The sequence below is a fragment of the Papilio machaon genome, chromosome 28, assembly GCF_912999745.1.
Source record: "Papilio machaon chromosome 28, ilPapMach1.1, whole genome shotgun sequence".
Taxonomy (NCBI): Eukaryota; Metazoa; Arthropoda; class Insecta; order Lepidoptera; family Papilionidae; genus Papilio; species Papilio machaon.
In genome coordinates this window covers 4,036,210-4,048,486 of record NC_060013.1, presented here as the reverse complement: position 1 = coordinate 4,048,486, position 12,277 = coordinate 4,036,210, and the positions used below count along the sequence as shown (strand labels likewise).

At 33.2% G+C, this 12,277-nt stretch overlaps 2 protein-coding genes across 2 annotated transcripts; both read left to right on the top strand.

Annotated features, from left to right (window-relative positions):
- The first annotated feature begins 919 nt into the window (after positions 1 to 919).
- On the top strand, positions 920 to 2,075 carry LOC106716400 (zinc finger protein 62-like). Its single transcript, XM_045684886.1, has 3 exons — positions 920 to 1,264; positions 1,414 to 1,777; positions 2,004 to 2,075. The coding sequence occupies exons 1-3, from the start codon at positions 1,044 to 1,046 to the stop codon at positions 2,073 to 2,075; spliced, it is 657 nt and encodes a 218-aa protein (XP_045540842.1). The 5' UTR covers positions 920 to 1,043.
- Positions 2,076 to 3,236: 1,161 nt separating this feature from the next.
- LOC106716402 lies at positions 3,237 to 10,537 on the top strand. The gene is made up of 8 exons (XM_045685051.1): positions 3,237 to 3,414; positions 3,844 to 3,916; positions 4,241 to 4,406; positions 4,796 to 5,139; positions 5,874 to 6,091; positions 7,750 to 7,876; positions 8,462 to 8,669; positions 10,135 to 10,537. Exons 2-8 carry the CDS (start codon positions 3,861 to 3,863, stop codon positions 10,525 to 10,527), a joined length of 1,512 nt encoding a protein of 503 aa, XP_045541007.1. The 5' UTR covers positions 3,237 to 3,414; positions 3,844 to 3,860; the 3' UTR covers positions 10,528 to 10,537.
- The last annotated feature ends 1,740 nt before the right edge of the window (positions 10,538 to 12,277 follow it).

Below are 12,277 nucleotides of genomic sequence, written 5' to 3'. Positions count from 1 at the left end.
ACTTTTGAGCCGTCATGGGACGCCTGGCAGATGTGAAACATCGTGTGTGTACAAATAATATGCATAAAAGATAATATTATTAAAATAAAAAATATATATATGTATATACATGTATACCTCAGTATAGCTTGGCGACCCGTCGCCACGGCAAGCGTCGCCACGCCAACGATTCGGTTTACAAGTGATCCTATAGATGTTTCACATCAATAACCTCGCTCGCCTTGTTTGTTACCTTACCCGTCAAAATCGGTCCAGCGGTTCCTGAAATAACGCGGCCTTGCGGACAAACATTTTAATTTTTGATTATATATATATATATAATATATTTTATTTTAATAATATTATCTTTTATGCATATTACTTGTGAGCGTCGGTGGCTCAGGGGTTAAGCACTTGACTTGCAATCTGCAGGTCCTGGGTTCGAATCCCGCCATGTACCAATGTGTTTTTCGATTTTCGATTTACATATGTACATTTATCCGACGTTCTTACGGTGAAGGAAAACATCGTGATGCTGCACATATCTGAGAAGAAATTCAATGATATGTGTGAAGTCAACCAACCCGCACTTGGCCAGCGTGGTTGACTATGGCCTAGTCACCCCCTACATTGGGGTAGGCTCCGAGCCCCTCGGTGGGGACGTATAGTGAGCTGATGATGATGATGATGATATTACTTGTACACACACGATGTTTCACATCTGCCTGGCGTCCCATGACGGCTCACATTTTTTTTTCTCTCAGCTTAGACATAGAAAATTACATGACAACTACAGTACAGAGAGGATTTTGTGACAGTTTTTAACGTTGACAGAGAGTCGCTAGTGAGCTGTTATAATTAATTTGACTTTTGCCCACTGTTAGATAGCCTTGTCGGTCTAAACTCTATAATATTTGCTCTTTGCCCTACAAGATGTCAATGTCAAAAAAGTTCCGTCGGCACTCGGCACCAACTTATTTTTGTAGTTTTTGAAAAGTTTTGTTTGTATTTGCTAAGTGTTTTCTTTATATCTAATTACTAATGACTCTTCACGACTTAGAATAATGGAAGAAGACGTCACAGGTTTAATATCACTACGGAGGAAAAATAACCATAACAATAATTTAAGAGAACTGAAGATTGTTTTAGACCGTAACTTTGTTAATTCCTATTTAAAAAGAAAAAATAACAATATAAGTAATAATAAATTACAAAACAATGACAGTATAAATAAAGAAATGCAAGAAACTAATACTAAAGAATCCAAAATGAGAAAAAAGATGAAGTAAGTTTTCTAAAGTTATAAATTAGACAGTATATTGCTAACTAAAGCAATTTAATTAAATGTTTGTATTTATTTCATGTAAATATGAAGATTACCTCATAGTAGAGGAATGTGCACGAAAGAAATACTTTATATTCATTTTGTTGCAGATTCTCGGACAATGACACTTACCACAATAATAAATCAGACTTAGAAACAAGTCAACAGTCAAATGTATATGAAGAAAATTTTTCAGCATACTATTGTGATGTATGCGGGGATACATTCCAAACGACAAGAGGACTAATGCATCACAAACGCTTCCATATCAAATCCAAAGGAATTGTGTTCACATGTGCACTCTGCGGTGATACATTCGAGAACAATTTAGAACTGATCAACCACAAGTTTGTCCATGACTCGGAGGACCATTGCTTTAAGTGTAAGCAATGTAAAGTAGCCTATACTAATCATCATGATTACATGCAACATAATGCAAAACATGTGGATACGGATACGGGCCTTTATAAATGCGTAGAATGTTCCTTTACATTTCGCTTACGAAAGTCATATAAAAATCACATATCAACACACTATTTCAAACAATATAAATGTAATTCATGCAATGAAATCTTTGCACAGAGAAAAGACCTGAGTACACACAAAAGGAACTATCATAATTCCGGTATAGATTGCGTTGAGTGTGGTAAAAATTATCAAACTCATAGAGATCACGAAGAGCACATGTGTATACACACAGGTGTCAAAAAATTCCAATGCCTGTATTGCGGCAAAGGGTTTTCCAAACATGGTGGAAGACGTGATCATATGAGAAAAATGCATACAAAATTCACTCCCTACGAATGTACAATATGTTCAGTAGGTTTTTATAATTCATCTCAATTAAAATTACATAGTATCGTACATGAGACGGAGATGAAATATGAATGTGATGACTGCGGTCGACAATTCTTTCATAGAGGTAGTATAATACAGCATGTAAGACAACATATGAACTATATGTTGTACAAATGTCCAATGTGTCAACGTTCATGTACAACTTACCAGAATCTATTGGAACACACAGAGCTGATGCATGTGATGATTAAGAAATACAAATGTGAATTATGTAATGTCTCATTTATTTTAAAACGTTTCTTACAAAAACATCTAGGTACTCCTACACATCGTAATAAGTCTTATGTGGCGAAATCGCTTTTATTAAATGATAAGTTATGAATTCACTGAAGTTGTTTTTTGGTAGTTGAACATTAATATTGCTGTTTGTTTATTTTAAAACAAATATAATAAAAGTTATTAAAAATGTGTCATTGATTTTATTCTCTTTGCATCCCCGTTTTTATTTAAAAATAGCTGGCGCGAGCGACTTTGTAGGCGCGGAAATAAAAAACTTGATTAGTATACTATGTGTTCCTCCAGACTATTTTTTACATCTATGCCAAATTTCAGCTAGATCCGTGCAGCTGTTCTGAAGATACCATCTAACAAACATCCACATCCATCCATCTAAATTCTAAACATTCACATTTATTTGCAAGATTGTCTATTTGAATTAACTGGGGTAAACATTTTGATGTAATTGGCAACATTTACTTAAACAGTTGTGTTAAAGCTCAGATGAAGAATCATAAATGCGAATCTTTAGATGGATGGATAGATGTTTGTTTGAAGGTATCTATAAAATGGCCAATGGATCTTGAAAAAATTTGGCACAGATGTAGAACTAGTAGTGTATAGGATATCAAAAATGGTATTAAAGATATGGACCATCAACAATATCGGATCCGGTGTATATTTATTAACTAGCAGTCCACAAATGACCATTTGGAACAGTAAAAATTCAGAAATTTTTTAAACAACTATTTCGTAAGAATCTGTCTAGCAAAATTAAACATAAAATCAATATTACTACAATTACTTGTAGAAAGTTTTTAAAATGTTAATTTCGGGCAACATTAATAAAATAAATGTCAAAATAACAATTTGTGATACTCTTTGATAATTGTTTATCACGCTTATTCTGAAAAAGAAAATCCTTTCAGCGCTTTAAAATTGCATTAAATATAAACATGGCCAGTGGATATAACAATTTAAACGATATTTGCAGTTATTAAATGTTATCGGTTAATTTCTGAGCAACACCGACCGATGTAAGTTTTCTCGTACGTTAATACTTGTTTATACATTTGCGCGCGAAATTGCTTTTAAAATATATATATTCTTAAGATGCATTTATATAAAGACAACTTTCTTGACTGTTTTGTGTAATTTTAATTTGTGTATTTAATTTTTGTCGCGTCTTATTCTGATTATTGCTTCCAAAGTTAAATCGTTACTATAGCGTATTGATGTGGCGAAATGAACCTTACTGACGTAATGATAAGGATTAATTCGTGTTGTCACATTTTAAACATCAGAATAAGACTGCTTGACTATTTTGTTCAGATGTTGTGATGTGATTTTATTTAGTTTAAAAAATATGGTTTAAAATTGTGTAATGGAATAAAATCAGATTTTTGGCTGACTCCTCTTATGCTATATGATGTGAATATTATAAGGATTTTTAATTTTCATTCCAGAATTTCAGAGAAAGATCATGGCTAAATCATGCTGTGTAGATGGTTGCTTTGCTAAAGATGTGGTCTATTTCAGGTGAGTTTTAACAAATGCTTTGTTTAATTATAATACTATAACTTACTGTCCACTATAACAATCAGGTTCCCATGACTTTCTTCTGAATATGAGTCAAGTAACACCTCTCTTTTAAAACACACTTAATCCGTTATAGTTGAACCTGTATTAGGGAGAGTCTTAAGGGACAGTAATATTTCTCTTACTTATAGAAGTTTCTCTCTTATCTAGGTTCAACCCTATTTACAATATTATGCATTCCTTTGTTGATTTTTATTTAATTGTGCTTTGTCAGGGGAGGAGATAGACAGAAAAAGGAATGTTAAAATCTTTTCTTTATTCCAGATTTCCGAACAGCCGAACTCAATGCAAAAAATGGATTGAAGCTATAAATTTAACAAGTAAACCATCTTACAACTCTGTGATATGCAGCGATCATTTCAGACCTGATGATTACGGAGTTGTCCGTGGCAAAGTAAGGTTAAAACCTAAAGTTGTGCCTATATCACAGGTAAGTTCTCAATCTTTTTAAAACTAGAGATTCCTAAATTTTTTTGTTAGGTCTTTTAAAATGTTACTAGTTTTTGGGTAACCTCTGCCCGCTACATTTTATTACTACTGCACCATAACTATGATATATATCAATGATTAACATCAGACTATCAGATCTTACTAATATTATAAATGTGATAGTTTAGACGGATGGATGGATGTTTGTTAGAAGTTATCTCCGGAACGGCTCAACAGATCTTGATGAAATTTGTCAGATGTAGAACATGTTCGGGAAGTTTACATAGGCTACTTATTAAGTTTTTTTTGTAATTCCGCACGGACAGCTAGTCAAATGAAGCTAAAGTTTCTTCACTTGGTTTCTATAATATTAATTTTTAACATTTTCAGAATGAACAACAAAATCTAAATGTAACTACAAAAAATAATAATTCAAATAAAGAAAATACCGATAGTCTAGATAACCAAAAAATCAGAAATTGCAAGCAGAAAGAAAAAACAGAGGAGAGAAAGAATGTCGTGGAAGATGTAAATGGAGATGAAAAGAAAGATACGAGAGGTAAAAGAGAAACAAAAGCAATGAGAGAAACGAAAGAAACCGAAGATATGAGAAAAAGAAAAGATACAACAGATGGGAAAGATATAAACGATACCAGAGATACGTCTTCTGATGATGACGAACCGCTCAGTAAACATTGTTCCACAAGAGATTCCTTAAAAAAATTATCAGAAAGGTACGAATTAAATTTACACATGAAGGCAAATGAGCAAGCGTCTACTTGAATATGCCTAGATGAGATGCCTTGCTGAGATGGTAGACCTCAGCAACAACATCTGTTGCATGAATTGTCCTCGCTCAGTGAAATATCACGACCTTACAGAAGACAGACCTCAAGTGGAAGTAATTACAACTACAGTCTGATGAGTGTGGTGTTGGAGGACTAATTTTAGTCCTCTTTCACTTCCCACCTCTTTTCTTATAAGGAAAGGATGGGAAGAGAAGGTGGATTTGATGGAGGAGATGTATAAGAAGGTTAAATATTTTCTTTTTGTGCGTCTCCTTCGTCGATTGAGAGTAGGTAACGCATCTGCAATTGTGAATGTCTATTTGCAACGGTTGCTTCGTCATTTCGGCGAATTAATGTGGCCGCTTACTCGTTTGTCACTTTGTAATATAAAAAAATGTCTACCTTTAATCAATGGAGCACAATAAGATTTTCTCTTTCTTATACATCTACTTCATCAAATCCACTTCCTTTTCTCATGTTTTCCTTATAAGAAAATGGTGGGAAGGGTATGGGACAGAGTCCTGGGAAGCACATTAATCTGACTGTACATGGAATACTATCCATTTGAGATATATCTTTTTTCTGGTTGTGGTATTAACAAAATTCTAGACACATTTGTACAACAGATTTTGCCGGCGTCTGTCATTATAAAGTTTTTAGTTAATAATTTCTCTTTTCAGTATAAAGCAAGTTGATTTAAATTCAAATACAAATGCATCGACGGAAAATGATATAGAAGATATGTTGACTTCTTACTCTATAAAGCAGAATAAAAATGTTACAGACAGACAAATAGATGAATTAAATAGAGAGGAAATAGTCGGAGAAAATGTAGTTAATTTGTCAACACAAGAGAATGAACCTGCACCAGTGTTTATAGAAGTCGCTATAAATGAAGGTAATCCTTATTTCCTTACTAATATTATAAACTAGCTTTTACCCGCGACTCCGTCCGCGCGGAATTAAAAAAAATGCACACAAGATAAAAAAGTTCCTATGTCCGTTTCCTGGTTCTAAGCTACATCCCCATCAATTTTCAGCTAAATCAGTTCGACCGATCTTGAGTTATAAATAGTGTAACTAACACAACTTTCTTTTATATATAAATGTGAATGTTTAGATGTATGTTTGTTATCTCCGGAATGTCTCAACAGATCTTGATGAAATTTATCACAGATTTAGAACATAGTCTGGAAGAACACATAGGCTAATATGTTTTTTTTCTTTAATTCCAAGGAGACGGAATCGCTGGCGACAGCTAGTAATATTATAAATGCGAAAGTAGCTCTGTTTGTTTGTATGTACTTTCATAGCAAAACTATTGAACGGATTTAAATGAAATTTGGTACACAGATAGTCTAGAGCAGTGTTTCCCAAAGTGGGCGATAACGCCCCTTTGAAGGCGTTTGAAACCTAGGAGGGGGCGATAAGAGGCCCAAAAATGGGGGGCATTGAAATTAATTAAAGTAATAATTGTGGTTAAGTTTTAGGCCTGAATAAAAATAAGGGGGCTCTGAAATAAAATTGATTTTCAAAGGGGGCGGTTAAAGAAATAAGTTTGACAATCACTGGTCTAGAGCCTAAGAAAGGACATAGGTTACTTTTTAATATGGAAAAAGGGTTGTATGGGGTTGAAAGTGGGGGTGGAAATTTGTATGGAAGTATCGACATTTTTTTACAGTTAGAAGCTTGAAATTGATTTTTAGGTTTTGTAAAAGTTTTACCTTCAAGGGTGTAACGAAAGGAAATAGGGGATGAAAGTTTGTATGAGAATATGTAAGGTTTATTGTTATTTTAGTGAATGTTTTGTAAATTTAATATGTTTTGTTGTAATTTTTTATAAATTCAAGTAAAATAATTAGCCTTAATAATTAAAATGCCACCCGAAGGCAGATAAAGTCACGGGCATAGCTAGTATTTACTGTGACTTGTTTCAATCCAGAGCCTTAATACTATAAACTAGCAAATTGCCTGGAAATCGTTTGTGTGGAATCAAAAAAAAAAATCTGGGAATAAATATAGCCTAAGTCCCCCGGAGATATCGTAACTTACCAACAGTAACTTAGGAGCATATTTAATTCAAACAAACAAATTATTCCTGTCATTTTTTAACACTTTCGTAAACTAATAACTAAGTAATCAGCAGAGAAATGTTTTTCACATGTATGTATGTATGTATGTATGCAATTCCTTTGTAATAGGGATTCCCAAAGTGGTCGATATTGAACTTAAAGCATTGTTAATTCTCACTCTGACTTCTTCTATTCACCTAAGTCAGAATTAAAAATAATAATTGATCTTAAAAGTAGGTAATTTGGTCTTGGGGGTCTGTGGTAATAGTTCATTTTAGAAAAGGGAGTCACTTGTCCAAAATAGTTTGGATCTAGTTAGGATTAGATCTAGAACCTAAACAACTGAACCAATTTTGACTTGTGAGGTGATCATAGTAAAACATGAACACTAAAAACATTATTAATGAAGGTAATATAGTTCGAATCTCAATCAGTCGTTTTTTTTTTAAATCTATCATGTATTTTTTTTTCTATAATATTCTAGAACAAAATAATCGTGATACAGGCAGCCCCCGAGATTGCCTCATGTTATTGGAGAGTGTACAAGTTGAATTGGATCCTAATGAGCTGATGATGTCAGATTTAGAAGACAACGGACCTTGTGGTGATCAGTGAGTGTTGTGAAAGAATTTTTACCGACTATATAGTTGGCAATAGATAATTTAACTGTTACTTATATGATTACTTAACTGAATACCGATCTAATCTAACAGATAATTTAGTAGAATACCGACACATAACTTAACAGAATACCGAGAATTTAGTAGAATACCGACACATAACTTAACAGAATACCGAGAATTTAGTAGAATACCGACACATAACTTAACAGAATACCCACAATTTAGTAGAATACCGACATGACTTAACAGAATACCGATAATTTAGTAGAATACCGACATGACTTAACAGAATACCGATAATTTAGTAGAATACCGACATGACTTAACAGAATACCGATAATTTAGTAGAATACCGACATGACTTAATAGAATATCGACATGAGTTAACAGAATACCGATAATTTAGTAAAATACCGACATAACTGAATAGAATACCGACATGACTTAACAGAATACCGATAATTTAGTAGAATACCGACATGACTGAATAGAATACCGACGACGCTTTGTGGAATAATGACAACAAATTATCAAAGATATTCTATTATTTTCTACTGACTGTTTAACTTTCAGACCTGAAGATCCGATCAGCTTGTTGACTTCAAGTGATGATGATGACGTCATCATAGAGGAGCCACACATTGACACAGTGGAGGTGTCAGATGCCACAGACGAGGATGATGTACCGCTGGTGAAGTTGGTGCCGAAGACGGTGAGACTTCGCCCCCGGTGGCGGGCTCCGAATCCCTTCTATAGGAAAGATACTTGGGGAATGTATCAGGTATTGAATTTTATTATTAACTAGCTTTTACCCGCGACTCCGTCCGCGCGGAATAAAAAATAGAAAACAAGGTAAAAACTATCCTATGTCCGTTTCCTGGTTCTAAGCTACCTGCCCACCAATTTTCAGTCAAATCGATTCAGCCGTTCTTGAGTTATAAATAGTGTAACTAACACGACTTTCTGACTATACATATAGATATTTTTTTATATATCATAAAGTGGCAAAAGAGCGAATGGTCATATTAATTCGCCGTAATAGCGAACTCTGCCCATAGACAATTGCAGATGTGTTACTAAATTTGATTGATGTCATAACTATGAGTATGAAATATAGGTTTTTTTGCATATTTAATCTACATTTAACACTATTTAAACTCTTGATTGTCCTAACTATTAGTTTTTCTCCAAATTTGCAAGTTAATTTAATGGAAAATCCGTCTTCTAACATACAGACCTCTCATTTGTCTTTAAGCAGTGATCGGAAGATTTCTCTCTTTTTCCCCCATTCTAAATTATAATTAATTTTACTCTAAACCTAAACAAAATCTGTAATTATATATCTTTTTCTTAGAATCACGTTATTTCATTTATACATATATAAAAATTAACATTTATTTACTGCTGTAAATGACGCACTGATGCAAAAGCTTTTGCAGAATATCAGCGCTTATTTCTGAAAAGTAATAATGTCTGAAAGCACAATGTTTCATACAGAATTGCAATCCTAGTAGGAATTTAGATTTTTTATAATTGTTAATATAATAGTGGTAGACGCCAGCAACAACAACATCAGTTGCAAGAATTGTCCTCGCTCAGTGAAATACCACAACCATACAGAAGACAGGCGTCAAGTGGAAGTAATTACAAGTACAGTCTGATGAGTGTGGTGTCGGAGGACTAATTTTAATCCTCTATCCCTTCACAATCTTTTCTTATAAGGAAAGGATGAAAAGTGGAAGTGAATTTGGCGGAAGAGGGGATGCATAGGAATGGGGAAATGTCCTCTTTCTGTGTGTCTCCTTCTCCGTTGATTAAAAGTAGGCTTCATCTGTATTTGCTGATGTCTATGGGCAAAGGTAACCTCGGTATTTCGCCCTTTTCATATAAAAAAAACATTCCTGTTGCTTTTTATAGTTTTTATGTTTTTGGAACGAAGTTCCTTATCGCGCGTTGTGAAAGGGGGCTAGACGGAAAAAATTCTTACGAAAAGTTGTCACGACACTTTTTGCTATATCACCATGGCAACGACGTGACAATTTATAACGAAAATTCATAGAAATAAAATGTACTTTTTGTGAAGACTTAAGTTTTTTATTCATAGAATAAACATTGGTTCCTTCACTAATTAATAGAAAGGAACTTCGTTCCATCCGGGTGTCCCAACACACCTCTCAAGTTTTTTCCCCTCCTCTCAGCGTGTTTGTTTTTTTACATAAATGACTTTATTATTACAATTGTTACAGTACTTCTGTCCACAATGTAACTACAGGACACCTAGTAAATCTGAATACAAGGTGCACACGATAGAACACTCCACCGCAGTGTTAGTGTGCCACAGGTGTGCCTTCACGACATCCAGCAAGGTGCAGTACACGAGGCACATGAGACGTCATAAAGATGCAAGGCGTTTCAAATGTCATCTATGTTCGTATAAAGCGAAGTACCAAATGAGTCTTGTGTACCATTTGAAGTGTCACGAAAGTGTAGGTGACAAGTGTATGTTCAAGTGTGATAAGTGTGATTACGTGTCAAGTGTTAAACGGTATCTAATGAAGCATGTACTTGTGTGTAGTGCGAGGAAGATTAAATCTAGAAGACATAAGAAGACTAAAAGTAAAGAGGTAAGACATTCTTAGTATGTTTACTTTGATGTATTATACTGTTTTTTTTTAATTACCAGAAATTACAACGTAATATGTGCAGGATTTAAAAAAACTCTTAATAAGTAGTCTATGTTTCCTTTAAACTATGTTCTACATCTGTGACAAATTTCATCAAGATCTGTTGAGATGTTCCGGAGATAACTTCGTACAAACATCTATACATCTAAACTTTCACATTTATAATATTAGTAAGAATAATTTGTTATAATAGATCAACAGTTGGGTTTTTTGTAGGTTAATTTTTCGATTTTGATATCTTTTATTCCGTAGTATTGGTAACAAGTTACGATATGTTTTTTTCTGGTAATTACAAAATAACTGTGGAAATGTTTTATATATTATTTATCTTCAATTATTTTTTTTTCTTTCTCAGAAATGTCATAGATAAATTATAAATGTTAGATCCAATATTAATGTAAAAAAATGGCGGGAAAAAACTTTTCTGTAATTTGATCTTTTAAAACAAAAATATAATTATCTATCATTCCACATTAATGATAATAAAATATTGTTTAATTAATTCTAATAATTAAAATAATCGAATAGAAAATTTTATTTATTAGACATATTTTTTTATGTATTTACTTTAATCTGTGCCATTGTGTAATTTTGTTCCCAGTAGTGTCAGGGGGACAGTAAATTATTTTATTGATGAGTAATTTAACAAAATTATTAAATTAAATAAATTATTCAAGCTCATTATTTAATAAGTTTATTGCTCATTTTTATATTTTGTATATAAAGTTGAACCTGGATGAGATTACAAGAGACTGCGATATTTTTCCCGCCTCTAAATGTTTCTAACCTGAGTCTCGTTTATGGAGATATTTTTTGGGATAAAAACAACGACTCCAAATATAAGTTTCTCGCTTATCCAGGTTTGTAAATGTAATTTAAAGAAAAACTTTGAATTATTGAATGTGTTAACTACAAAAGTAGAGAATGAAGTATGTATTGTATGAAATAGTATATGTTAGAGAAAGGAATGAATTCAGATATGATGGTTAACAAGAGATGAATGGAAGAGTACTACATAAACACTGTGTAGGGTAAAGACATGTGGGCCTAGCACTAATATTTGTGACAATTACATTAAAAATGTCGATTATGTTAATATTCATTTGAAATTTTTGGTGTAATTTACACCGCTGTACAAATTTGTATACAAATTTTTACGATGAAGATTTTTTTTATATTACAAGGTGGCAAAAGAGCAAGCGGCCACATGAATTCGCCGAAATGGCGAAACGACCGTTGCAAATAGACATTAGCAATTGCGTTGCCTACCCTCAATCGACGAAGGAGACGCACAAAAAGATAATATTTAACCTTATGCATCTTCTCCTCCATTAAATCCACCTCCCTTTTCCATCCCTTCCTTATAAGAAAAGGGGTGGGAAGGGAAAGTGGATTAAAATTAGTCCTCCGGCACCACACTCATCAGACGAAACGCAGAATTACGATATGACGTCTATTATCACAATATTCGTACCAAGCCCACAAGTTGATGGTAATTTATAGAATAACATTATGTATATTTATGATTGTGGTTTTTAATAGAATTTATGTAAAATTGTGTCCGTTTTTATTAAATTATTTACTGTGTTTCAGTTATTTTTTTTTTTGTAAATTATCAGACTTATTTTTATAAAGTGTAAATAAATGTAGTCTTAGTAAAAAGGTTTTAGTTTAATTTTTATGTATTTTTTTTAATTAAATTGGA